The 27,383-nt window shown below is 41.4% G+C and overlaps 1 protein-coding gene across 3 annotated transcripts in view; it reads right to left on the bottom strand.

The window, feature by feature from the left end:
* Positions 1–27,383, bottom strand: part of EPB41L4B (erythrocyte membrane protein band 4.1 like 4B) — a 910,607-nt gene that overhangs the window by 633,945 nt on the left and 249,279 nt on the right. For all 3 annotated transcript variants that reach the window (XM_073630789.1, XM_073630788.1, XM_073630790.1), the window contains one exon: positions 21,657–21,709. In XM_073630789.1, coding sequence (XP_073486890.1) covers positions 21,657–21,709 — 53 coding nt within the window. The remainder of the gene's footprint in view (positions 1–21,656; positions 21,710–27,383) is intronic.

Genomic DNA, 27,383 nt, shown 5'->3' on the forward strand with positions numbered 1-27,383 from the left:
CCCAAAGGGCCTGGTTGCTTTTCCATTCTTCTGTTATCAGCATTATCATTTCTGACAAGTTCTGACAACCAGCCTGAAATTTGTGTAGATTAGCAGAGAGCTGGTCTATTCACAGCACAGCTTTGCACGTGCCTTCCTTCTGCCTTTATGGAGGGGGGGCCTTTCCTCCAATCAGCTGTCACACAGTGTATGCCAAGACTTCATCCCCAGTGCTGAACAGGAAGAGAACATTTCTAACACGATGTGCACCTACTAAAGAATATAGCAAGCTGAAGACAGCAGATATACATGTAAAAATTATGTATCGAAATTTGTTTCATCTCTGCGTATCATCTGAGGCTGTTCACTTCACTGGATATATGTGAGGATTTACATCCACTTTAAAGTCAGCGTGAGACAGCTGCAGCAACACATAGATGCCTACGCATATTTTTCATACCATATTCAGCTATAATTAAATTTCAGCCCATCACTACTGTTCAAAAGAGGTTTTTAGTGGGGTTTTAAACTTCACCAGCACAATTGTCTTATCTAATCAAGCTCTTGAAAAATGACTGGAGTGGTTCTAAAGGCAGGAAGTTTTTTTATTTACCTTAATTACATTTTCTGCATTAAGGTAAAAAAAAAACTTCTGTGTGCAGCTCCCCCTAATCCCCTTATCCTTACCTGAGCCCAAAATCCAGCACTGTGCACACGAGCAGCACTACTGCTCTCCCCTCAATGGCTCATAGGTAGCAGTGGGAGCCACTGGCTCCTGCTGCTGTCAATCACAGCCAGTAAGGAGGGACCAGGGAATTGAGCCGCACTGTGTCTGTGTGTCAACGGACACAGAGCGCAGCTTGGGAGTGAGCCAACATAAATGCCCCCATAGCAAGCGGCTTACTATGAGGGGAATTCAGCAGGAGGGATGAACCAGGAGCACCGGTGGGGGCACAGAAGAGGAGGATCAGGACTGCTTTGTGCAAAACCATTGCACGGAGCAGGTAGTTATACCAGGTTTATTTTTTTAATGTTTTTAAAATTTACAATCACTTTAAGTCACCCCTTGTAACTGACCACCCTTTAGAGTGTGTGCTATTCCTCACACATGAAAGCTATGGTTAGGAGAAGTGGTGATATGAAGCTTAAAGCAAAGATAAATCACAGGATGAATTCCATTTAAAGTGGCTGTAAAGCAAGGTGTTTTTTTTTTACCCCAATGTATTTTCTGCGTTAAAGTATAACTAAAGGAAATTTTTTTTTTTTTTTTTTATTGTGGATAGAGTGTAGTGAGATTAGAACACCGTCAGATTTTATTGCTGTCTGTGCCCCTGTTAAGGAGATTCACCCTCTCTATTTGTCCCTTTTACCATGATCACTGAAAGCGAAGTAAAGAAAATCCCACATTTTGGTTTGTCTTTAGAAAAGTAATAGAGGGGACATCTTCCAATTGGGATGCTAGTTCTGGTGACCTGGGGGACACCAAGGGATTCCCTTAATTTGCAGGGATTTCCTCTCACTTCCTCTTTGGCTAGGAAGTAAAGGCAAATCTTTGAAATGGGATACAGATGGTGGAAAAAAAAGCGGACAGGGGTTATAACCCTCCCTTACCCTATCCAAAATGAAAAGAAAAAAAATGCCTATAGTTCTGCTTTAAGGTAAAAAAACCCTTGTGTGTGCAGTCCTCTTTCCCCCCTGAATACTTGAGCCCGATCTCGATCCAAAAACAGTGGCTCTCTCAGCTGTCTCTTCTCACTGGCCATGTAGGCAGTAGCGGGAGCCATTGGCAGTGGGCAACAAGTTTATAATCGCTTTAATTTTGTATATTTCCACTTTATTTTACCTGTGCAGACACAAGGGAAATATTGTTCTACTACCTCACTAACCATTTACCTTAAGTCCTTAAAATTTTACTATTTCCTTAAACATCTCCAATAATAACTCAATTGTATAAAACCTAGCAGAATCTACTCTATTAAAAGTAAACTTAAAAGAAGAAAATGGGGGTGGCCATTTCTGATCCCTTTCGGAAAATGTTAGCCCCCTAGAACTTATGCTCACCTTTTGGATTAAATACATTTTGAGGCACTATCATGGAACAAGTTTACAAAAAAGGCAAGTCAGGAAAAAAAGTCATAAGGCCAATGAAGGTTAGTGTCTTAAGTATGGAATCAAAATTCAAATAGAGAGCCAGGCAACTAGCATTTTCAGACGGAAAGGTCAGCACTGACAGCTTTCATGTTCCTCTCATCGCAGGTTTTATTTTAACCCCCTCCAAACGACAATTGGTAGGGCTTGCAATACATTATACAATTTTCCTTTAGATTTAACAGAACCATATAATAAAAACCTAAACACTTTCAATTATTATCCAATCAGGCAAGCCCCTGCACTACATAGTTGAAGGTAAATCTAAAGGAAATTGAATAAGAAAATTGTATAATGTATGGCCAGCTTATTTTTTGAATTGTGGGTGCAACCTGTTGATTGTAATCATACAATACATAATAAAGTTTTTTTTTAGAGCAAAATCAAACAATTGCAGAAAACAATGAAAGACACATAATTGATAGTGGTCTTTAAAGGAAAGACTGACACTACACAATAATCAAGCCAGAATAGGGAAAAACGGCATCACTGGTGGTTGTGACATTAAAAGATAATTAGCTTCCTTCACAAATAAACAAAGATGTTGCTTTGCAATCTGCAATTCAATGGATGTGCTTTTTGGCACAGTCCTCACATGTTGCAAGCTGCAGTTGCATTTGTCAGGGAATTGTGTCCCTCTGTAGCTATTACAAGAGCTGAATATACTGTCCCTTCTGACTAAGCCATCAGCCAGTATTCAGTACCTAACATCTTTTGAGAAAGGTCCAACAAAATGAAGGTTTTATTTAAAAAAAATTATATGCTTTTATTACCTTGGTATCACCACAGTTGATAAGGGACTCCAATTATTTAGCAAAATATATTCTAGCATTATGAACACACTAAGAAAAAGGAATTTTGGCTTAAAGACTGCAATGAGGTGTGAAATTGCCAAAAGATAAATCTACTTAGATGAAACATTTGTCTCTTAATAGCTACCATGGAAACAAAATATATTCCTTTTAATTATATTAACTGTCGGTTTATCTGTACAATATGCCATATGACCTATAAAATTATGTACAGATCATAGGGTTTTAAGATGTTGCCATTACAAATACGAGTGTTCTTCTGTCTCGCATTTGCATGGACTTCAACTTTTTTTTGATGAGGAGACAGTATGGACTTAATGCACTTGTATTAAAAATAAAGTATAATAGAAAGGAGAGGGTATCAAATATCTGTGGATTTGGAGTTTTCTTATTTCTTGTGTTAACATGCCTGAAACAAGAGCCAAATACACATTCACATATAATTCACTTTAGCGACCAATAGAAAATATATTGACACCTACTGTATTGAAAAAAAGCCATTGGGTAATCCAATCTCTTTGCTCAAGCACAACATAAAAAAGTGTCAAACGTTCAAAACATAAGAAAATAGCAACATATAATTTTGTCCCAGATGATGGGATACAACTGCCATGTGCTCCTATGCATAATTACAGGTATACAACATTACAAAGAACTACAAACCAAGTACATCCTGGCTATATCAAAAAATATCATCTGCACATATTGTTAGTAGAATTAGAGGCTAAAGAAAAAAATTACACATTCTGAAGTCTGTCATAGCATTTACACAGCAGTCTGTGTTTGAGTGTCTTCTATATCATTGTCACCTACTGAGTTGACCAGTAGGTCCATTGATTTTCCATTTCCTGTAACAAGGTAACAACCAGTATTGCCAACCTACCAGACTGAAATTCATTGACACAACACTTAAAATTTACTCGCACAGCCAAGTTTTTACTGCCATTTTCCAAGTTACAAAATTGCAGTTTTGGGTGCAAATTTCATTACCTAAGCTATAAACATGTCCAATATGCAATTAGCAATGTGGTTTAACCACTTGCCATCTGTGCTATAGCCGAATGACGGCCACAGCGTTGACCTGAATTTCCGGGAGGCAGTCATATGCCTGTGCACTCTCCCCTGCACGCGCGGAGTGCACTGTGATCACAGAGTCACTGTGACTCGGGTGATAACCGATCCGAGTAAGGGGCCACTCCTGGCCCCTTATCATGTGATCAGATGTCAGCCTTTGTTCTTTTTTTCTCCTCACGCTGACACCGTGAGGAGAAAAAAAAGCCGATCACCGGCTCATCTGCAAGGGACATCGGTCCCGAAGAGGAAGAAGCAATTATGCCTCATCTGTGCACACCAGTACCCCCTGCCAGTGCCACTTGCCATTGCCACCTGCCAGTGCCCATAGTGCCCACAAGTGCCACCTATCAATGCCCACCAGTGGTGCCAATCAGTGCCACCTAGCAGTGCTGCCTACCTGTGTAACCGTACAGTGCCCATTATTGCCACCCATCAGTGCCCATCACTACCACCCATCAGTGCCAAAACACTGCCGCCTCATCAACGTACATCAATGAAGGAGAAAAATTACCTGTTTTAAAATATAAAAAAAAAAATCAAAAAAAAAAAATAAAAAAATAAAAACCACAGAGGTGATCAAATACCACCAAAAGAAAGCTCTATTTGTGGAAAAAAGATGATAAAAATTTAATTTGGGTACAGTGTTGTATGACCGCGCAATTGTCATTCAAAGTGAAAGCTGAAAATTGGTCTGGACAGGAGGGGGGTTTAAGTGCCCAGTAAGCAAGTGATTAAGATATTGAGGTACAAAAACATATTTCTTATGGTATTTTCTATAGAGGGCAGGTTAATATAACCCATCAGAGTTTGTCACCTACAGTATGTCTAACTGGAGAGATTTAATTTCTGTTTCATAGCCACCACAGAAAGTGAGGGGAAATCCCTGGTAGCTACCAGAATCACCATAATTTAAGTTCCCAACTCTAAAGACCTCCTGTCTCCATCCCTCCCTCACCCCCCCGCCTCCATCCCTCCCTCACCTCCCGCCTCCATTCCCTCGTCTCCATTGCCTCTCGTCTCCATCCCTCCATTGCCTCTCGTCTCCATCCCTCCATTGCCTCTCGTCTCCATCCCTCCATTGCCTCTCGTCTCCATCCCTCCATTGCCTCTCGTCTCCATCCCTCCATTCCTCTTTCACCTCCTGTCTCCATCACTCTGTCTTTTGCTTCATTCATTTGCTTGCATTTTTTTTATCTGCCCTGTTGGAGGGGCTTTGGTGAGAAATCAGAGCAGATTCCCCAGTCCCTTTCTCAGTACTGAAGATGAATGGACAGGAAGTAGTCTCCTCTCTATTCATAAACTGATGCAGATTAAACACAATTTATAATTTTTGACAATTCCTTTATTTTAAAAAAATTAAAAAAAATAAAGTGTCCCACGATGTAAATCCATAGTCGACGAACCCAAAAAACAAAAACGAAAAAAAAAAAAACTGGGCAAAGGCTGTCTTTTCGCTTTGACAGCTCTTATATAGGCAAGGGAGGGGCCACCCGCTGATGTAACCGGATGACCCTGCCCCCTCTGATGTCACATGATACAGAAGGTGGTGGGGTCATTCAGTTACGTCACCGGGTGGCCCCGCCCTTGCCTATATAACAGCTTTCAAAGCCAAAAAAGACAGCAGTCGCCGGGAGGCCTTCCATGGACGCGGATCTTTTTAAATTATTAATATCTTTCTGAAGATGGATGTACATTGCGGGACACTTTTTTTTTCTTCTTTAATAAAGGAATTGTCAAAAACTGTCTGTTGTGGTTTTTACTTTGACACTTTTTTGGTGAATGGGTAGGGGTATAATGTACCCGACGCCCTTTCACATGATGGGGGGGCGGGATCTGGGGGTCCCTTGTTAAAGGGGGCTTCCAGTTTCCGATAAACCCCCCGCAGACCCCAACAACCACCGGCCAGGGTTGTCGGGAAGAGCCCCTTGTCCCCTTCAACATGGGGACAAGGTGCTTTGGGGTGCACCCCAAAGCACCCTCCCCATGTTGAGGGCAAGCGGCCTGGTATGGTTCAGGAGGGGGGTGCTCGCTCGTCATCTCCCTTTAGTGGCCTGCCAGGCTGCATGCTCGAATAAGGGTCTGGCATGAATTTTGGGGGGACCCCATGCCAGTTTTTTTTTTTTTAATTTTGGCATGGAGTTCCCCTTAAAATCCTTTTTCTTAATTCTCTCATAGGGTTCCCCTTAACCACTTCAATACAGGACATGTTCACCGCTTCCTGCCCAGACCAATTTTCATCTTTCAGTGCTCTCCCACTTTGAATGACAATTAGTCATGCAACACTGTACCCAAACATTTTTTTCACACAAATAGAACTCTTTTGGTGGTATTTAATCACCACTGGGTTTCTTCTTTTTTGCAATAGAAGTAAAAAAAAAAAAAAAAAAAAAAAAAAAAAAAAGAAGAAGAGCAAATATTTAGAAAAAAATAAATAAAATCTTTTGTATTTTCCATTATAAAATTTTGCAAATAAGTAATTTTTGTTCATAAATTTGGGCCAAAATTTATACGGCTACATATCTTTGGTAAAAATAACCTAAATTAGTGGATATTATTTAATCTGTGTGAAAGTTAGAGTCTACAAGTTATGGTGCAAATCATAAAAATTTGATCACACCTGATATACCGACGGCCTATCTCATTTCTTGAGGCCTGAATATTCCAGAACAATACAAATACGCCCTAAATGACCCCTTTTTGTAAAGTAAAGGTATTTAGTAAGAGGCATAGTGAGGTTTTTGAGGTTGTCGTTTTTCCACAATTCTTGGGAAAATAAATGATTTTTTTTTTTTTTTAAACACAAAAAATTGTCAGAACAACAAGTTATTCTCAAACACAGCATATGCACACTTCTAAATAAACCCCAAACTACATTCTGCTACTCCTCCTGAGTATGGCGATACCACGTGTGAAACTTTTTTACAGCTTGACCACATAGAGAGGCCCAACATGCAGGAAGCACCATCAGGCATTCTAGGAGCATAAATTACACATCTAATTTCATTCCTACCCATCACACTTTTGAAGGTCCTTGAGCACCAGGACAGTGGAATTACCCACAAAATTAACCCATTTTGGAAAGAAAACACCCCAACGTATATTCTATGAGGCATGGGCTGTAGATAGGTACTCGGGTACTCTGATGGCTGCAGGAGAGAGAGAGTGTTCCTGCTGAGCTCATTTTACAATGCGCCATTGGGGAAGTGGTTAAAATCCATACCAGACCCAAAGGGTCCCCCCACGCGGTTTACCCAATTTTTTACAATTTACATTCTTTTTTGTACAATCATTCTTTTTCAATTTAGCTCTCAGTGGGGAAGCCTTAACCTAGTGACTGTGCACTTGGCAGGCCAAAATCCCACTAAGTGCCCAGAAAGTTTGGGTGTTAGGAGAGTACCTGAATGGGCGAAGTTCAGGCCAAACTTATGCTCAGCCCAAACCGGTCGCCTATCCCAAGTGGTGCCTGGACACTGTAACCTTTCACAGTTACTCTTGTTGGGCCCAGGAATGGGCCCTGCTGTTAAAAATTTGTAAAAAAATTTAAATTCCATGCCCCTGTCAAACAGGTGTCAAAAATTGGGCCTTGGTGGTGCCCTAAACCAAAAATATTGTTGGAAGCCAGCATAATCAATATTCCGGAATAGGATAGGCAGCATAGGCAGTCTTCAAGGGATCCCAGATCCCTAGCAAATTCAATCAGTTACATCAGTGTCAGGGGCTTGATAGCTGCTAATCCAGGACTGATTCATTTTGATAAATGTCAGCCTATGAACGGAATCTGTGGTCAGGTGCACAGATCCGTCAAACCCTGCAGCAGCACTGAATGTCTGTTCAGAAAGCACACTGCATGCAGAACAGGCCAGTAGCTCGATTGCATATTAAGCAAGTTCTGGCCAGTGGTCCATCCTCAAGACCCAGTAACACAGTGGATGCTCAGAAAGGTATTCAAGTCTTCTCTTGCCCCTACACCACCACACCATATAATGCAGACGCTGGCGATGGTTGCTTAAACCTAACAACCCAGGGCGCTGAGGACTAAAGAAGTGTTTAAAGGCATCTGTCAGCCAGCCACCTTCTCCGCCACACTTCCTCTGACCGAACGAAGCCTCAGAAACACGTTGTCCAGGTAACCTCCCAGGGTGTGGAAAGGCATTACACAAATTTTTCTTCAAGGCGTCCTGAAGATGTTTCATCCTGTGCTCCCTCTGCAAAGGCAGGATGAGCTCTGCAGCTTTACCCTTGTACCGTGGATCAAGAGAGGTTGCCAGCCAGTAATGATCCCTCTCCTTTTTACCACAAATCCTTGGGTTCTTTGGCAGGCTTGGCAGAATCAGGGAGCCCATGCAGCGTAAGTTTGAAGAGGCATGAGATTCTGAGTCCTCTGGCTCACCAAGGATGACATTGTCATGAATTACCTCCTCCCAGCCACGTACAACTCCTTGGGTTTCTGGGGATTGCTGAATGTTATCTACATCCATGCTGACACAATCCTCCTCCTCTTCCTTCTGTGTTTTTGGCCTCCCTGCAGGAATGGTATCTGCATAAAGGGGGTCTTCCTCCCACTGTTCTGCCTCAGGTGCCCTGTCCATGATGCCAGGAAGCGTGTGCTCCAGCAGGAAGACTAGAATGACAGTGTCACGGATGCATGCTTGGTCACTGTTCACCATCCTTGTGGCCTCCTCAAATGGTGACAGGACAGTGCATGCATTCTTAATCAGTAGCCACTGGCGTGGCAAAAACAAGCCAAGCTTCCCTGACCCTGTTCTGGTGCCATACTCACACAGGTATTCATTGATGGCCCTCTGCTATGTGTGCAACCGCTGCAGCATTGCCAATGTTGAGTTCCACCTGGTGGGCATGTCAGAAATGAGGCGGTTGGTGGACAGGTTGAATTCCCGTTGAATGTCAGCCAGCCAAGCACTGGCATTGTATGATCATCGGAAATGCCCACAGACTTTTCTGTCCTGCCTCAGAAGATCTTGTAAGCCTTGGTACCTGGTCAAGAAAAGCTGCACCACCAAATTCAGGACATGTAGCAAGCATGGAACATGTGTCAAGTGTCCCTGTTGGAGGGCGGAGAAAAGGTTGGTGCCATTGTCACATACAACCATTCCTGGCTCAAGCTGCCGTGGCATCAACCACCTCTGGGCCTGCCCCTGCAGAGCTGACAGAATCTCTGCCCCAGTGTAGCTCCTGTCCCCTAGACAGACCAACTGAAGCACCGCATGGTATCTTTTAGCCTGACTGCTTGCGTAGCCCCTTGAACGCTTTGGGAGCACTGCTGGTTCAGAGGACAATTCAGAAGAAGAGGCCATAGAGGAAGAAGAAGAGGAGGGGTGGAGCAGACAGTTGTGGTAGAATCACCACCAGCTTTTTGGAGGCATGGTGGCGGAACAAGCTCCAACACTAAACCCTGTCCTGCATCTTTCCCAGCTGCCAACAAAGTTACTCAGTGCGCTGTGAAGGAAATGTAACATCCTTGACCATACATGCTGGACCATGAGTCAGCGGTAATGTGAACCTTGCTGCTGTCTACCCTGTCCAATTAGACCAAAACATTGCCTTTCACATGACGGTACAGAGCTGGAATGGCCTTACATGAAAAGAAATTTCTTTTTGAAACCTGCCACTGTGGTACAGCACATTCCACAAATTCACGAAAGGGGGCAGAGTCTACCAGATGAATAGGCAGCAGTTGTAGTGCTAGCAATTTGGCCAAGCTAGCATTTAGATGCTGAGCATGTGGATAGCTGGGAAAGCATTTTTTTATGGTTCAGCAACTGGGGTAGCGAAATTTGCCTGGTGAAATCAGGCAAAAAACAGGTGGTGTACTGTTAGCAGATTGGTTGCAAGTACTTGTTGCACATATTGCTATACCTTCATTCCTCTCAGTGCAGGTTTTTGAGAGGACTTGATGTATAGTAGGGGTTGAGATCCCAGATGAGGAGCAAGGAGAAGTCTGCATTTTTTTAGGATGTGGGTCTTTCAGGTGCTGTTGCCAATGGACTGCATGGCAGGTCGTCATATCTTGTCAAGCATTTGGTGCCAAAGCGGCTGGTATTCTGGCCACGCTTGATCAGCCTCAGAGATTGCAAACAGCAACGCTGCAGTCTGCTGCACATGTGTTGAAAAAAGTCATCACCTATGAATTTTTGAAAGTCGGCGGGGAGTCAGCAGTACCCTGCATCTTGGAGCTCTGTGGTGTGATGCAATAGGGTGGCAGCCCTTAACCACCAGAAGAATTTACGCTCTTCCTGACCAGGCCATTTTTTGCGATACGACACTGCGTCGCTTTGACAATTGCGCGGTCGTGCAACGCTGTACCCAAACAAAATTTAGGTCCTTTTTTCCTACAGATAGGGCTTTCTTTTGGTGGTATTTGATCACCTGTGGGGTTTTTAATTTTATGCGCTATAAACAAAAAAAGACCGACAATTTTGAAAAAAAAAACAATATTTTTTTACTTTTTGCTATAATATCCCAAATTTAAAAAAAAACAAAAAACAAAAAACAAATTTCTTCCTCAGTTTAGACTGATATATATTCTTCCACATATTTTTGGTAAAAAAATTTTTTTTTGCAATAAGCGTATATTGATTGGTTTGCGCAAAAGTTATAGCGTCTACAAAATAGGGGATAGATTTATGGCATTTTTATTATTATTATTTTTTTATACTAGTAATGGGGGCAATCTGATTTTTATTGGGATTGCGACATTGTGGTGGACAGATCGGACACTTCCGACACTTTTTTGGGCCCATTAAAATTTATACAGCGATCAGAACTAAAAATAGCCACTGATTACTGTACACATGTCATTGGCAGGGAAGGGGTTAACAATAGGGGGCGATCAAGGGGTTAAACGTCTTCCCTCTGTGTGTTCTAATGGTAGGGGGATGTGACTGCCTGGGGGAGGAGACCAATCGTTCCAATATACTAGTAACAATCTGTTTCCTATCCCCTGCCAGAACGTGGATTTGTGTGTTTATATATACACACACACACACACACACACACACACCTCCATTCTGGCTCTGTAAGGAGCGATTGTGGATGCCCAGCGGACATTGCGACATCCCCACTATACCCCTTAAAGCGGCCACCATACAACTATGGCGATTCGCGCAGGGGAGCTGTTCTGTTGCCGTCAAATGACAGCGGCCTGTCAGCAAGGGGTAAAGCCAGCCCATGGAGGCTATCCTGCCTCATTAGAGCTGTGCCTCCTCCTCCTCCTTTGTTTCCTCCTCTGTTCTCTCAGGTACCCAAGTATAGTCAGTGACATCAATCCCACCCTCCTCGTCACTGGAGCAAACTTGGCAGTATGCTGCAGCTGGGGGAACATGACTGCTAGTCTATTATCTTTCTGTGGCACCCCTCTCTCTAGGCTCACGTTACTCCCTTCCTCAACCTGATAACCAATATCTGAGCATTCAAATTGCTGCGCTTCCTCCAGCAGCACGTAACCAACACTATGGTTGAATAATTCTAGTGACTCCTACGTGCATGATGGTGGGGCTATGGAAGGAGTAACTGTGAACAAGGAGCCGGTGAAATAGGCCGCTTTGGCAGCTGCATTGGAAGGCAAACTAGTATGAGCCTGGGTGACAGAGGATGAGGACGGCTTAGTTATCCACTCCAACTACTCTTCTGCATGTTGTGGCTCAATAGCAGAAAAAAAGGAAATGTGTGCTCCGTCTGCTTGCCCACTTTTAGTGGCCATGTTCAAATCAAACTTACGCTCGGCTCGAACATCGGGACCATCCCTATCCATGATTATAATTTGTTCAGGGGGGCAGTCGACTTCAATGATCAAATGATCCAACCCTATCTACCTTGCCACAAGAAGAACCCATCGTTAGTATAAAAAAATCTCAATTTATCTTTTTAATTTTGCCATATCCAATACTTATGTAATATACAGCATATCAACCGAGAGACCTGTATCCTTCCTTGGCTATCAGGGGGAAATCATCACTGCCCTTATATACCCGAATGGCCCACCAGAAAGCATTCGATCAGATGTGATAACCAGTCTCCACGAACGCCACTTTCTCAAAAAAATCCCTCCCAGAGAAACAGCCCAGAAATGTAAAAAAAAAAAAAAAAAAAGTAAGGTGTTGTGTGAGTTAGAAGAGACACCCGTTATTGTCCCCAGTGTCCTTCCCAACCAGGCCTCTGCACAGGTGATAGTTTCCGCTGTTACCATACTTCTCTACATAATCAGTGAAGTATGGTAAACATAATTCTCAATTCCTGCCATTTATCTTCACACCCCTTATGCCACTGCTTTCTCCTGAACTGACCCTGGCCTGTTAATCGACCATGCCTTTGCCTGCCGCCTAAACTATACATACCTCTGCCTGCTCCAGAACAGACCCCGGACTGTTCAATGACAACATTTTTTTTTTTGGATTGATCTTTTTACCCTGCTACTGTAGTAGTGGGATTCATCATAACACAGGGGTCTCATATGTGAGGGGCTTCAGAATTGTTTTTCTGGATGGAGAAAACACATTTTTTGATGTTTTTCTCATTCCTGGATTAGGGTCTGGAGATCGGAGGCTTTAAAAGAGATTTGGGTAGGTGAAGCCTCTACCCCTGTCCTTGTTCTTTCCTGGCCGAGGCCCTTAACACGATACTTCTGCCTGCTGCTGACTTACTGCCATCATGCCTCTGCCTGCTGCATGAACTGACCACACCTCTGCCTGCTACCTGTACTATGGACCATGTTACTGCCTACTACCAGGACCAATAATTTGGCACTGCGGACAATATCTCTGCCTGCTGTCTGTACTGACCATGGACTGTATATGGACAGTATCCCTGCCTGCTACCTGTACTATGGACAATAATCCTGCCTGCTGCCTGGACCAACGCTCTCCTCTGTGGACAACTGCACTCCTTAAATCATAGGTAATATTTTATTTACCTTTTGCTCAGCGGAATGTATTTTGGGGTGTAATTCTTGGTATGTGCAAGCTATATGTTAGAAATATAAAAGGGCCTTCAAAAGTGTAATAGATAGTCAGGAAATTAGATGTGTAATTTATGTCCCTAGAACACCTGACGATGCTCCTTGCATGCTGGGCCTCTGTATGTGGCCAGGCTGTGTAAAAGTCTCATACATGTGATATCGCTATACTCCGCATTAGTAGCAGAATGTATTTTGGGGAGTCATTTTTGCTATGTACATGCTATGTGTTAGAAGTATCTTTTTTTTTTTTTTTTTTTAACACAGTTGTCAATTTATAAAAGAAATGCGTTTTCATTTTCTTTCCACATTTTCCAAAAACGTATTTTTTGTGTCACATGATTGCGCAACTCTTTATTAAACGCAAATTTGCAGTAAAAATTATAATAAAAATAATTTTAGTGCCAAAACACACCATATAAAACCCATTTTTGATTGAAATATAAACGATGAGGTAGCATCGAGTAAATTGATGCCAAACATTCCATGTCTTAAAACTGCCTGCGCCCGCGATATCACCAAAAACTATGGTGCCCTTTACAGCTCATCAGTTTAGCGTTAACTAGGAGCTCTTGTGCTAGAATTATTGTTCTCACTCTGACATTTGCGGCGATATGTCACACATGTGATGCGACCGTGGTTTACATATGCGTGCACACCCTGGGCTTGCATTTGCGCAGGTGTGCGGGCAATGGGGGTATTTAAATCCAGCATGGATCCCTCCTGGAGCTCCTCAGAGCACATCTTCATTCGTGACCAACACCTTAGACACTGGCGAAAAAACTGATGTGCTCCTGGAAGGAGGAGGGGTTATATAGGGAGTGAACTTCCTGGATTGGGTATACCAGTGTCTATCACCTGAAGGTGGCCTATAACCCATTAAGTAATTACTTAAGGGTCTGTGTCCCATGATGTACAATAAAGAAAGATTGACGCCTTGTAAGTGAAAGTTAACAAAAATGTGTATAATGCTGCCCCTGTAAAGTGAAATGATTCACCTAGAAATTGTGTATATCAAATGAAAGGATGTGGCACTTAGTGTGTTCATGGGTGGTAAATATATTGTGATACAAACATCTAAACAATGTCATTTAAATCCAACACTGAATAGTAAATCAAATAACAATTGCAAAAATAGCAAGCATAAAGTCCATCTGTGATAATAATCTTCCACTACCATGTGCTCAATGGGTGTTTCACCCCTTTTTACAGGATGGTCAAAATGCGCAAAGGCCAGGTTCCTTATTATAGGAAGTACATAATGCGAGATACAGAGTAGTCTCTAGAGTTGAAAAGCCTGTGTCAGAGATAGGTCACTGGGACAGCAGATTTGGCCTGCTTGGAAGAGGCCAGGAGACGTCTTGCAAAATTTGAGTATGTCTGTATACTTATACTAGGTTCTTTTGAGCAAGTTCAGTGCAATGAGAATTACTGATTTCTTCTCTTCCTTTATATTGTGCATGTGGAGCAGTTGAGGAAGAATCCAGACTAGAGGGAAGGGCAAATATCCTGAATGGAATCCAGGGAATTACCAGGGCATCCAATGCCAGTGCTAGAGGATCTTGGTCCTGACAACTAACAGGGGTAACTTGTTGAACCTGGAGGCCAGGATGTCTGCTCCACATATGGAGTTCCCCTTTTTTGTAATAAGAGACTGAAGGGACCATTGATTTTAGGATGAAGGGACCATTCCACTGATCCAGGCGGTAATGGCTGGATCAGTGGAATGAGGAAATATGCCTGTTAACTGTCCACTTCTGGAATGTGAACAGCAGAAATTGCTGGACAGTGGATCTCCGCCTAGGCGAGAATCAGATCTATTTCCTTTAGGGCTGCCTAGAACCACCACTAATGATTGATATAGGTCACTGCTGTAGTTTTGTCTGACTGCACCCTGATCGAGTGTCCCTGAAGAAGGGCGAGTCCAGTGACATAGAGCTAGTTTAATTGCTCTGAGTTCTGGAGGTTGATGGGGAGTTTTGCTTCCTTTGGAGGCCAGGTTCTCTGAACCATGAGAGATTTGGAACAATCACCTACATCCTGAGAGGCTGACATCTGTTACATACTCCACGAGTATAAAAGTAAAGACTTTCCTATTTGTAAGGCTGGATTTCAAATTCTCGGTGGGACGGAAGGCCCAGGAAGAGCGGCGGACAGTGGCCTGGGATAACGGGCGAGCGGCTGTCAAGCCGAATTGGCCCTTATCACCAGATAGCCGACCACCAACTCTGAAAAATGGTACCGGGGTTTGCAGCTGCAGGCTATACCCAGATACATCCACTTCCTCAAGCCGACGTACCGGTACAGCGTAAATTTATTGCAGTTAATTGCCATATAGCAACAAGAATAGCAAATGGGACTTTGAACCAAGAAATCATAATCCCCTAAATGTAGATGGTCAAAAAGGTTATTGAATATACAAGTCATCTGTATATATGGTAGGAGTTTATGGGAAATAATAAAGATTTTTGATCAATTTTACCCTCCATATTTATATAAACCGATCATACATAACATTATGACCACTGACAAGTTAAGTAAATAACATTGGTAATCTCATTACAATGGCATTTGAAAGTTGGTGTCATATATTATCCACCAAGTAAACATGTTGTCTCTGAAGTTGATGTGTTGGAAGCAGAAAAAATGGGCATCATAGTAGGCTGTGTACATAAACATTGTTTTTGACCAAGTATACTTCTTCATGGAAACAGTAGTCCCTGATGGCAGTAGGCTCTTTCAGCGGTATAATGGTCTCTGTTACACTGCAAAAATGTTTTGAGAAACACAAGTTCAAGGTGTTGACTTGGCCTACAAATTCTCCAGATCGCAATCCAATTGAGAATCTGGATAAATACATTTGGATTCATACATACGGACACATCTATACAGATATATCTATCAACAGAAGTCTGAAGATTGATTGGAGGACAGGTATTCTGTGCTCCTGGCACAGCCAGAAAATGGACCACGCTAGGAAGGATGTGCTTTCATGTAGGAATTACACCAGGTATTACACACAGAGGAAGCAACACAAAGCAGATAGGATATTTTTTAACACATGTAACATGTACATGGTACAACATACGCATGTCAGGAATATGAAATGTTGGGATAATATCCTTTAAAGCTGAATTCACACTCTATGTGGTGACAGACATTTTACTGCATGGTTAAAACAGCTGTCACCACAGAGACACGCAAGAAACATTTGTTTACTATGTGTCTCATTCACACAGAAATGCAGGATAGGGCTGCTCTGCAGCATGTTTCGATTAAATGCAAATATACTGCATTTTATTGCAGCACATCATGCCAAAACGCACAACAATGTACAGCAACGCAGCGATGAATTTGATGCACTGAATCACACTTCTTATTGCCCTCCCACCGCAGCTAGCAACGGAGAGCTGCCGCAGCGATTCATCGCTATGTGCATGCAGACTCAAAGTAGAATTATAGGCAAAACGTTTTCTTCCATTTTGGATAGCGCAAGAGAGGGTTATAACTGTCAGTTTTTTTTCACCATCTGTTTTCCATTGCAGAGATTCCTCTTCACTTCCTGTCCCATAGCCAAACATGAAGCGAGAGGAAATCCCTGCAAATTGCGTCCTCATTGGAAGATTTCTCCTCTCTTGTTTTTCTGGGGACAACCCAAAATTTAGGATTGTTTTTATTTTCACTTTCAATGATAATGGTAAACATGACAAATAGAGGATGAATCTTAACAGGGACACAGACAACAATAAAAACTGACAGATGTTCCAATCCCTCTCCACTCAATCCAAAACTAAAAAAAAAAGTCTTGCCTTTAGTTATGCTTTAAGGATCTTCTACTGACGGCTCGTGCCAGATACGACAGCATACCTTCCAAGGTCCAGTGGAGTCCATGCCTTGACGGGTCATGACTGTTTTGGCAGCAATATTAGGTGGGTGGTCATAAATGTATAGTTGATCTGTGTAAATGTTTACAAGTTAAAGCAATATCAAAACCAAAAATGTATTATGGTGCAGCTTACCAATCGGATGTGGTGGCTGCATCAATATTCTTTTCTTTTACTTTTTTCCTTCTGTTTTCACCTGGTGATCTGGCCAGTAACACACCTCCTGTATTAGTGAGAAACAACTCTGAAGGAACGAGCACAGGAGGCACATCAGACAGCAGCAATGTCAGTCTGGGGGGGGGTTGGGGGGAATGGTAGTAGTATTAAAATGTATGAACAGATTTAAATACAATGACAAAATGAAGCCAAACTCTAGCTCACGCTTTGTAATCAGCTATCCTTTTGGGATAACGGTTTTACATAAATAAAAGCTAATCATTTTAATAACCCCTGCCAGTGGTAGAGTTTGAACTTCTTAAAAAAACTGCAGACTTGCTGTCTGGATCACCAGATGAAAATAGGAGAAAGTCTAAAAAAGGAAATACACATAACAATGCTCTATGAGTTTCAACAGGAAATAAAGTACCCACCTTCTAAGCACGTCATACACTGTAACTGCTAGGTCAAAATGTTTGTTCGTAGGCATGTTACATGATGCATACCTGTTGATACATGTTATTTTCTGTGTGAAACTGTTCATTTGTGGTCCATGTGGACCTTTTTTGCTATATAAACAATTTAAAAAAAAAAGGAAATACAGCCATCACATCTAAGAATTGGTAAGCTGCAATATAATAAAAAAAAGTTTGCTTTTGGGTTTTATACTGCTTTAATAAACTAATCTTGTAGCTCACTTGTATTATTGGTATAGAATCCTTTAAAAATAAAACGTGTAATACTGGGCTGGGTGCTTCCATGACACTACACCAACGAATGTCTGCAAAAGTAAAGACCTAGAAGGTTAAATGGTAGTGCAAGTGGTAAATAAAAATAATAACGTTAAAGAAAAAAAATTATAAAGAAAGATACATTTTTATTTTTTGGTTCTGAAAACAAATAAAAAAAAAAATGTATATGTAATTTCTATTTCTGCCATTGTTTTGTAGACTGGGACAAAGCACTTGGATTATACAGTTTATGACTCGTGGTTTGTTACCAAGCAGCCAGGTCTACAGGACACAGTATAGCATGATGATCAATGCCCTTAGTAAATACTAGGATAGACATTTACAGTAACCATGAGTACTGCGATGTGAGTGACTATTTTAAAACATGTTCTACCACTGTTTTTTACAGTTGTTTGCAAATTAAAGCGTAACTAAACCCTCCTCTGATTACAGCCAGAAACTGCCATCTTAGTCTGTTTGATCTGAAGCTGCCATGGTGCTACACACGTGAGCATTTATGATACCAACCAATTGATGGTTTGACAGTTCAGTTGACAGTTCAGTTGAGAGCACAAACAAATGTGACAGTTATCATTCATGGAATGCTTTGAATAGAATGATTTTGGGAAACCGGTAAATCGATGAGTTGAATTTAAAGAATTCAACTCATCTGTTAAACCTTATCAGCTTTGTAAAATTATTTACTCTGCATATGAGGGTGAAATATGTGTATTGAAGCCATTTAACCTGCCGAAGGATTTTTAAATTCATTTTTTTCTATAATTCTGTTCAGCTAATCCTGAAATTTTTAAATCTCAACCAGGGACAAGTTGGGCCCCTTTCACACATGTGTGACTTGTCCCGAGACTTGGGACTGCAAAGTCGCATGACAAGTAATTCCCCATGATTTTCAATGATAACCATTCATATATGTGCGAAAAAAAAAAAATCTAATTTTCTACCAGCATTCATTAGGTCCCTTTCACACTGGGGCGGGAAGTGCGTTGGCGGTATAGCGCCGCTATTACCGGCGCTTTACTGTCGCTTTAGCGGCGGTATTCAGCCGCTAGCGGGGCAGTCCCCCCCCCCCCGCGCTAGCGAGCGATAAAGGGTTAAAAACCACCGCAAAGCGACTCTGCAGAGGCGCTTTGCCAGTGGTATTGCCGCGCTCCCCCATTGGATTTCAATGGGCAGGAGCGGTGAAGGAGCGATGTATACACCGCTCTGAAGAAGCTGCTAGCAGGACTTTTTTTCCCGTCCTGCTAGCGCACCACTCCAGTGTGAAAGACACAGCAGCGGCTGTTTCGGGTCGGTTTGCGGGCGCTATTTTTAGCGCAATAGCACCTGCAAACCGCCCCAGTGTGAAAGGGGTCTTAGGGAAAACAGTTTTAAAAAACTGTACAAAAACAATATCAAATTACACTGTCTAAAAAATGTATGTAGATCAAGATGCAAATAATGCATATGAGCAAATACATAATCAGCCTTATAAAAAAACTCATTACTTATTACATGAATTGATAAACAAAAAGCCCAACATATAAAATGCAGAAAGTCCATAAAGGTGCAACAAAATGTCCAATTAAAGTGCAAACATTAGTGCTAAAGATATAATTCTTGCCAATCTCCTCTTGTAGTGTAGAAAACCTTGGAATACACCACCACAAGAAAGTGTTCCCAAAGCCTCTTCACCACAAACAGTTAACAGGGCTTTTTACCAGATGTTCTGATCCCACAAGGAGATCCAAAATGCCTTGCAGCCAAATATGTCACGATCCAAAAAGAGAAGACTCCTTAGACTCCTAAGGCAAATGCGCTCCAAGGAGGGGATTTAAATTCAACAGGAGAAGCACATAGTGTAGTATTTTACCAACTATTTTATTTAGATAAAGATAAAAATTAACCTACACAATGCAAGATCTTAAACAACGTGTAATTAAAAACAGCCAGCATGTCGGAGCTTCAACCCAGATTGCGGAATGACGGCACGCATGAGGCCCTTCAAACACATTTCTCCAAAACAAGCGCAGTCTGGGGAACAGTCTCAGTTCAAAAGATTGCCTGTGCGCTAGAGATATTCTGGATATACAAGTTTGATGCTCTATCTTCAGGCAGCCACAATGAGGAAATAGAAATTCATACAGTGCTATAAACCACTACCATTAATAGATAAATTCCCACCTGTAAAATGGCCTCGACAGGGGGTCTCACTACCCCTGGTCATGTGTATAGTGATCCTTACCTAGTTACTGTATTTATCCTGGTGGCGCAATATAGCCCGTTACCTTTTAAATTTTGTCATGAAAAAGTGGTAAGGTATCTCCATCCTTCCCATACCATGTTGTTTTTTCCTGCACTTTTGCATGTTTGCTATTCCCTTTTTCATTTCCTTTTTTTCTTTGCTAACCACAAAGCATAAGGGTATCAGTGTCTTCTATGAACTACCCCAACCACTTTAAGGTTTTATTAACCTTTATATGTAACTAACATTTTTTTTTATATACTTTTTTGTCTTCATTCATCGACTGAGAATACACACCTGTTAGTAGATAAAGCCTGTATTCCTTTTTTATGGTTATGATGTTTTTAATTTTCACAATATTTTCAATGTTTTTCCATTACATTTACATTACATAACTTTTAATGGGCAGTAGCGCTTTGGTTTGCATGGTACGGTTATGCTGGTATTTCTAGTCCTCCACCCAACTCCTTCCCATAAAATACCACCATTAACAAAGCCACTCCAGCAGCCTGATGGAGCATGCATACTCCGAGCGTTTGCCACGCCTGCCACTCCCAGCACCCACTGCCTGCCGTGATCGCCACCTTCCCAGGGCTCCCGCACTATCCAAGAAGTGCAGGAAGCTACCAGCACCGCCGGAGACTCCATCCACTGCAGAACAGAGCGTGCATATTGGCAGCCAGCTGCAGCGATGTCTGTCTCTTCACATGATGAGCCAGGTTTGTCCTTTTATCTCCTAAGTTACCATGCACCAAACACTCCTCCTGTACTCTAAAAATGACATCAGAAAAGAAATGCACAGTGAAAGTAAAAACTGTCCCAGAGAGAAGGAAATAAAGGACAGTTGGGGAAACCAGGTATGACATGAGTAGTGGGATCGTAATACAATAAATATCTGACACTAAGGACAGCTTCAAACTGATCTGCTGTGCTTTGGCTTCAACGCAGGTGCAATCAAATGTGTTTTCATGCAGGTTAGCTCTGCTTTTTCATAGACTTATTATGTCCTGTGGTTTTTGGAAAAGCGCAGCTAACCTGCATGAAAATAGTGGGTACACTGCAATACACCCATGCTCCAGCCAAAGCATAGCAGGGGTAGTGTGAAAGCGCCCTAAGCTAAACTGAGCTTGTTCAATATCTGCAGAGGTAAAGCCAAGACCGGGCTGTGACATTGGGGGTTATTTACGAAAGGCAAATCCACTTTGGACTGCAAGTGCACTTGAGAGTGCACTATAAGTGCACTTGGAAGTGCAGTTGCTCTAAATCTAAGGGGTAGATCTGAAATGAGTGCAAGCTCTGCTGATTTTATCATCCAATCATGTGCAAGCTAAAATGCTGTTTTTTTATTTTCCTTGCATGTCCCCCTCGGATCTACAGCGACTTTACTTCCAAGTGCACTTGCAGTGCAAAGTGGATTTTCCTTTAGTAAATAACCCCCATTGTGTAGTGTTTAACCTCCTAGAAGCCAAAACAAAAGTCAAAGAATGATTGCTTTGACGAAATACATATTCTTAATAAAATATACCCAATTTAAATGGTGTTCATCTCCATTAGGATGAGCTTTCATTTAGTTTTTAATCCACTTAAGCCAATAATTAATAGTGTTTCCTTGCTAGGTAACGACAACACAAATTCAGCAGTCAATGACAATCTACTCACCTTGCAAGCACCAAGCTGCCAATTCCACTGTAGTTTCATATGGACATTTCAATCTACACATCAAAAAAAAAAAAAAAAAAAAAGCCCCCATTATATTGAGTATCAAGACTATCAGTTATGGAAATATATTTTTTATAGTCCACATTCTAAAAAGCATGCATTTGTCTAATGTGTTAATGTGTATATATTTGTATATACAGTACTGTGCAAAAAGTTTAGGCAGGTGTGAAAAATGCTGTGAATGAAGAATGCTTTCAGAAATAGTGTTAGTTTGTGTTAATAGTTTAGTTCAGAAATCGTGTTAATAGTTTATTTTTATGAATTAACAAAAAGGAATGTAAATAAACAGAAGATATATTCAAATCAAATCAATATATGGTGTGACTACCCTTTGCCTTCAAACCAGCATCAATTCTTCTAGGTGCACTTGCACAGTTTTTGAAAGAACTCCGCAGGTAGGTTGTTCCAAACATCTTGGAGAACTAACCACAGATCTTCTGTGGATGTAGCCTGCCTCAAATCCTTCTGTCCCTTCATGTAATCCCAGACAGATTTTATGATGCTGAGATAAGGGTTCTGTGGAGGCCAAACAATCACTTCCAAGACTCTTTGTTCTTTACAGTGAAGATAGTCCCTGAATTACATTGGCTGTATGTTTAGTGCAGTTGTCCTGCTGCAGAAAAACTTTGGGGTCAATCACTAGCCTCCCTGATGGTATGGATAAGTATCTGCCTGCATTTGTCAGCATTAAGGTCATCATTGATCCTGACAAAATTGTCCAACCCCATTTGTAGAAATTCAGCCTCCAAGGAACTTCCACAATGCTTCACTGTTTCCTGCAGACACTCATTATTATATCGCTCTCCAGGCCTTCAGCAAACAAACTACCTCTTACTACAGCCAAATATTTCAAATTTTGGCTCATCAGTCCAAAGCACCTACTGCCATTTTTCTGCACCCGAGTTCCTATGCTTTCATGCATAGTTGAGTCGCTTAACCTAGTTTCCACATTGTTTGCCGAAAACATAGAAACTGGCGTGCAGAAAAATGGCAGCAGGTTCTCTGGACTGAGGAGTCAAAATGTGAAACATTTGGCTATAGCAAATAGTTTGTTTGCAAAGGGCTGAAGAGCGGTACAATAATGAGCGTCTGCAGGCAACAGTGAAGCATGGTGGCAGTTCTTTGTAAGTTTGGGGCTTCATGTGTTATTTAACCTCTTCAAGTTAAGCCTAACCAGCCCTAATTAACTCCTTCTCCCATTAGCCATTTATTTATTTCTATTATTATTTATTGAGTTTTCAAACAGTTTTAACAAATATTCAATGCAAAAGAACATAGGTACTATGTAAGCTTCACAGTACTATCAAGTCAACAACAATTAAAAAAAAAAAAAAAAAAGGCTAGTATGGACAGGTTAATTTTGTCATGTAACAACCAAAAACGTAAATGTATTTTATAGGGATTTTATCTGATAGACCAACACAAACTGGCACATACCTGTAGTTGTGAAGTTAAAGGAAAACGATGAATGGATTTCAATTTTTTTTTACAAATAAATATCTGAAAAGTGTGGCATGCATTTGTATTCCGCCCCCTTTACTCTAATACCCCTAACTAAAATATAGTGAAACCAATTGCCTTCAGAAGTCACCCAATTAGTAAATAAAGTCCACCTGTGTGTAATTTAATCTCAGCATAAATACAGCTGTTCTGTGAAGCCCTCTGAGGTCTGTTAGAGAACCTTAGTGAACAAACAGCATCATGAAGGCCAAGGATCACACCAGACAGGTCAGGGATAAAGTTGTGGAGAAGTTTAAAGCAGGGTTAGGTTTAAAAAAAAAAATCACAAGCTTTGAACATCTCACGGACCACTGTTCAATCCATCATCCGAAAATGGAAGAGTATGGCACAACTGCAAGCCTACCAAGACATGGCCGTCCACCTAAACCATCTGGCCGGGCAAGGAGAGCATTAATCAGAGAAGCAGTCCAGAGACACATGGTAACTCTGGAGGAGCTGCAGAGATCCACAGCTCAGGTGGGAGAATCTGTCCACAGGACAACTATTAGTCGTGCACTACACAAATCTGACCTTTACGGAAGAGTGGCAAAAAGAAAGCCATTGTTGAAAGAAAGCCATAAAAAGTCCCATTTGAAGTTTGTGAGAAGCCATGTGAGGGACACAGCAAATATGTGGAAGAATGTGCTCTGGTCAGATGAGACCAAAATTGAACTTTTTTGGCCTAAAAGCAAATGTGTGGTGGAAAACCAACACTGCACATCACCCTGAAAACACCATTCCCACTGTGAAACATGGTAGTGGCAGCATGGGGATGCTTTTCTTCAGCAGGGACAGGGAAGCTGGTCAGAGTTGATGGGAAGATGGATGTAGCCAAATACAGGGCAATCTTAGAAGAAAACCAGGTAGAGTCAGCAAAAGACTTGAGACTGGGGGAGAGGTTCACCTTCCAGCAGGACAACGACCCTAAACATACAGCCAGAGCTACAATGGAATGGCTTAGATGAAAGCATATTCATGTGTTAGAATGTCTGATTGAGAATCAGTGGCAAGACTTCAAAATTGCTGTTCACAGATGGTCTCCATGCAATCTGAGTGAGCTTGAGCTATTTTGTAAAGAAGAATGGGTAAAAATGTCATTCTCTAGATATGCAAAGCTGGCAGGGATATACCCAAAAAGGCTTGTGCTGTAACTGCAGCTAAAACATAAACCCCCAATAAAATACATTTACGTTTTTGGTTGTAACATGACAAAATGTGGAAAATTTCAGGGTGTATGAATACTTTAAGGCACTGTAGGGTCTATAGAGAGTGACAGTGAGCTTTTAAAAACTCAAATTGGATAGTCCCCACAAGGCATCTGCAGTAATAAATTCTTAATATAATTATATTAGGAAAATGTGTATTTTTTTGTATACATGTATGCTGCCATTCTATAAGTATTAATGCAAACATACCAAACACAAGATTAATGAAGCTTGTGATCTAATAAGATCCAAAGTTAGTAATCCACTAGTTTATTTAAAGTCTAAGGACTTTCACAGGGTGTGTAGAGTAAATAAGAGAAACACGTAGCATAAGAATAAACCTATAACCATCTAATCAAACTAATGTTGATCTGTTAAAAATGAATCTACTTGCAGCAGTTTTGCCATCTTTATGATGGCCTTATTATTCTGATGGCAAAGCTGCTGCAGGTACATTCATTTCAACAGATCAACATTAGATAGTATAGGTTTATCCTTGTGTAATGTTGTGTAAGGTACAGTATGTTTGCATTGATACTTAAAGAATGGCAGCATACATGTATACAAAAAATACCCATTTTCCAGTTTATAATTACATTAAGAATGTATTATTATTTTATTACTGAAGATGCTTTGTGGGGACTATCCAATTCAAGCTTTAAAAGCTCTCTGCCACTCTCTATAGCACCTAATTGGACAGTATTTACCTAAAGTCATACCACAAGATATGTTATGATATTTACAAGGTAACTATTTACAAGGTAACTATACTATAAAGCTCTGCTTTATTATACTCCCTTAATTGATTTACCACTACTCGGAGGAATAAACATCCCTCCTAAGATTATTTTACATCTACCTTTTGTAGAGACTTATTATTCGTTATATTGGACTGTATGAACATTACCCTACTATTATAAACAGCAGCTTAAACTTTTGCCATAGAAATAAGGTAAACAAAGTTTTCTAATTTTGGTTGAGTATATCTCCTGTCTGTGACCTACAGAATGACATTGAATCCTGCATACAACATTACACCCAAGCCTTGGTAGAAGGATACAGAGGGGGTAGGTGCGGGACCTATGTATCTGTAGGTGTATGGGGTCTCCCTATTCCCCTTGGATGGCTTGCCTCCTTAGAGCCTTCCTTTTCATATCCCCCCCCCCCCTTTTACACCCACTCTCCTTCTTCCCCCTCCCTTCCTTCCTTTCCCTTTTTTCTCTTCCCCCTCCATATGTGGGAGAACTTTAATTCAAGGGTGGTGGTAGGACTACTAAGCAATTGTTTAAAATGTGATTATTGATAATCTGTTATTCTGTCTAGATGGCATTATACAAAGTCTACATCGGTGGCTCCTGACAAAGAGGACAATGTACAAGAAACGCGTTGACCCGTAAAGACGATTATATGCAATTATACTGCAGTACTAACGCTGACTTTTTTTTATAATTTTGTATTTTATTATGATGTATTTTGTAATGTGACTTGAAAATTGTATTGATGTCTCCTTTTTAACAATTCTGAATAAACAAAATATATTTTAACAGTAAAAAGTATGCTGTGTTTTAGAAGTCCCAATACCATAGTGTAATTTTGATGTATGGACAGGGTATATGGACTCCTGGAGCAGTACACATTTCTGGTTAAAGTAGAGGTCCACCCTAACACGAAAATCTCTGCATCTACAGACTTCCACGATCTAACACTAACCTATCTAGCCTGTAAAGAAGAAATCAGTATACATACCTTTTTTGAAGGTGATCCGACCCGATCCCATGCTGAGCTGTTAGCTGCGGCTTTGCTGTGGAGGTGGGTGCAGAGGACACAGCCGATAGTGGAAGTCCCATAGTAAGTCTATGGATGATGTCACTCCCCATTCATTTCACAGCCGTTGTCGGCTGTGTCCTCTGCAGAGCTTCCGCCTCTGGAGACCAGATCGGATCGGCTTCAAAAAAAGTATGTATACCGAGTTCTTTACAGGGCTAGATAGGTTAGTGTTAGATCACGGCTGCCTGTAGATGCAGGGATTTTAGTTTTAGGGTGGACTTACACTTTAAGTTTAAATTTAGTGTTATAAAGGGGACAAATTATAAAAAAATTTACTTCTACTCTACAGTAAAGATAAATGTAAAATAAATAGGATTTTTATCTTTCCATAATTTTTTTTTTTTTTGGAGTACATTAAACTACACAAGACGTAGTTCTGGTACATTAGGTTATACCAGGGTTTCTCAACCTCTTTCCAGTCATGGCACCCTTGAAAGGAATTTTCAGTCTCCAGGCACCCCATTCTATGGCTTGGGTCACATTACTGTGTGTCGGAGAATGCACACAAACTTGGGTGCGTTCTTGTCACGCAAATGCGCTGCTCTTTAGCAGACATGTAGTGGTGCCACTGATTCTTAATTCCCCCAAGCATTGGTAAACCTGAAGAGTTTTTGGTGCAACGTGATTTAGAAAAAAAAAAAAGGGTCAGGGACTTTCTTCCCTGCATTTCTATGAGTAGGGCAGCCCATTGAAATGAATGGGCTGCCCTATACGCAGCCGTAGAGACGTGAACCAAGGGCTTGTTTCATTGTGAGGTTAGGGGGCAGTAAAACCACACGGTTGAGTTGTTTTTACCATCCTCCAGCTGCTCCCCCTTTAGCTGCAAAAGCAGCAGACATGGTCGAACACATGCTGTGGCTGCATCAGGAAGTACACCCCCAGGTGAATGGGGCCTTGCTGCAACTGCCCTGAAACCTCTGCATTGCACACGGTTGCGGGATAGTGATGGTGCATTTAGGGAGTTAAAATCAAGCATTAAGGAGGTGACATTGCCTCTACACCATCTTTTAAATGCCTCTGAAAAGCGATCAGAGCATGGATCACAGCGAAGCGGAGTTCTTGCCACTGATATGAATGAGCCGTAAAAAAACAAAACAAAACAAAAACAAAAAAAAAAACACACAGTTCTGATCAT

This window comes from Aquarana catesbeiana, linkage group LG05, assembly GCF_042186555.1.
Source record: "Aquarana catesbeiana isolate 2022-GZ linkage group LG05, ASM4218655v1, whole genome shotgun sequence".
NCBI lineage: Eukaryota > Metazoa > Chordata > Amphibia > Anura > Ranidae > Aquarana > Aquarana catesbeiana.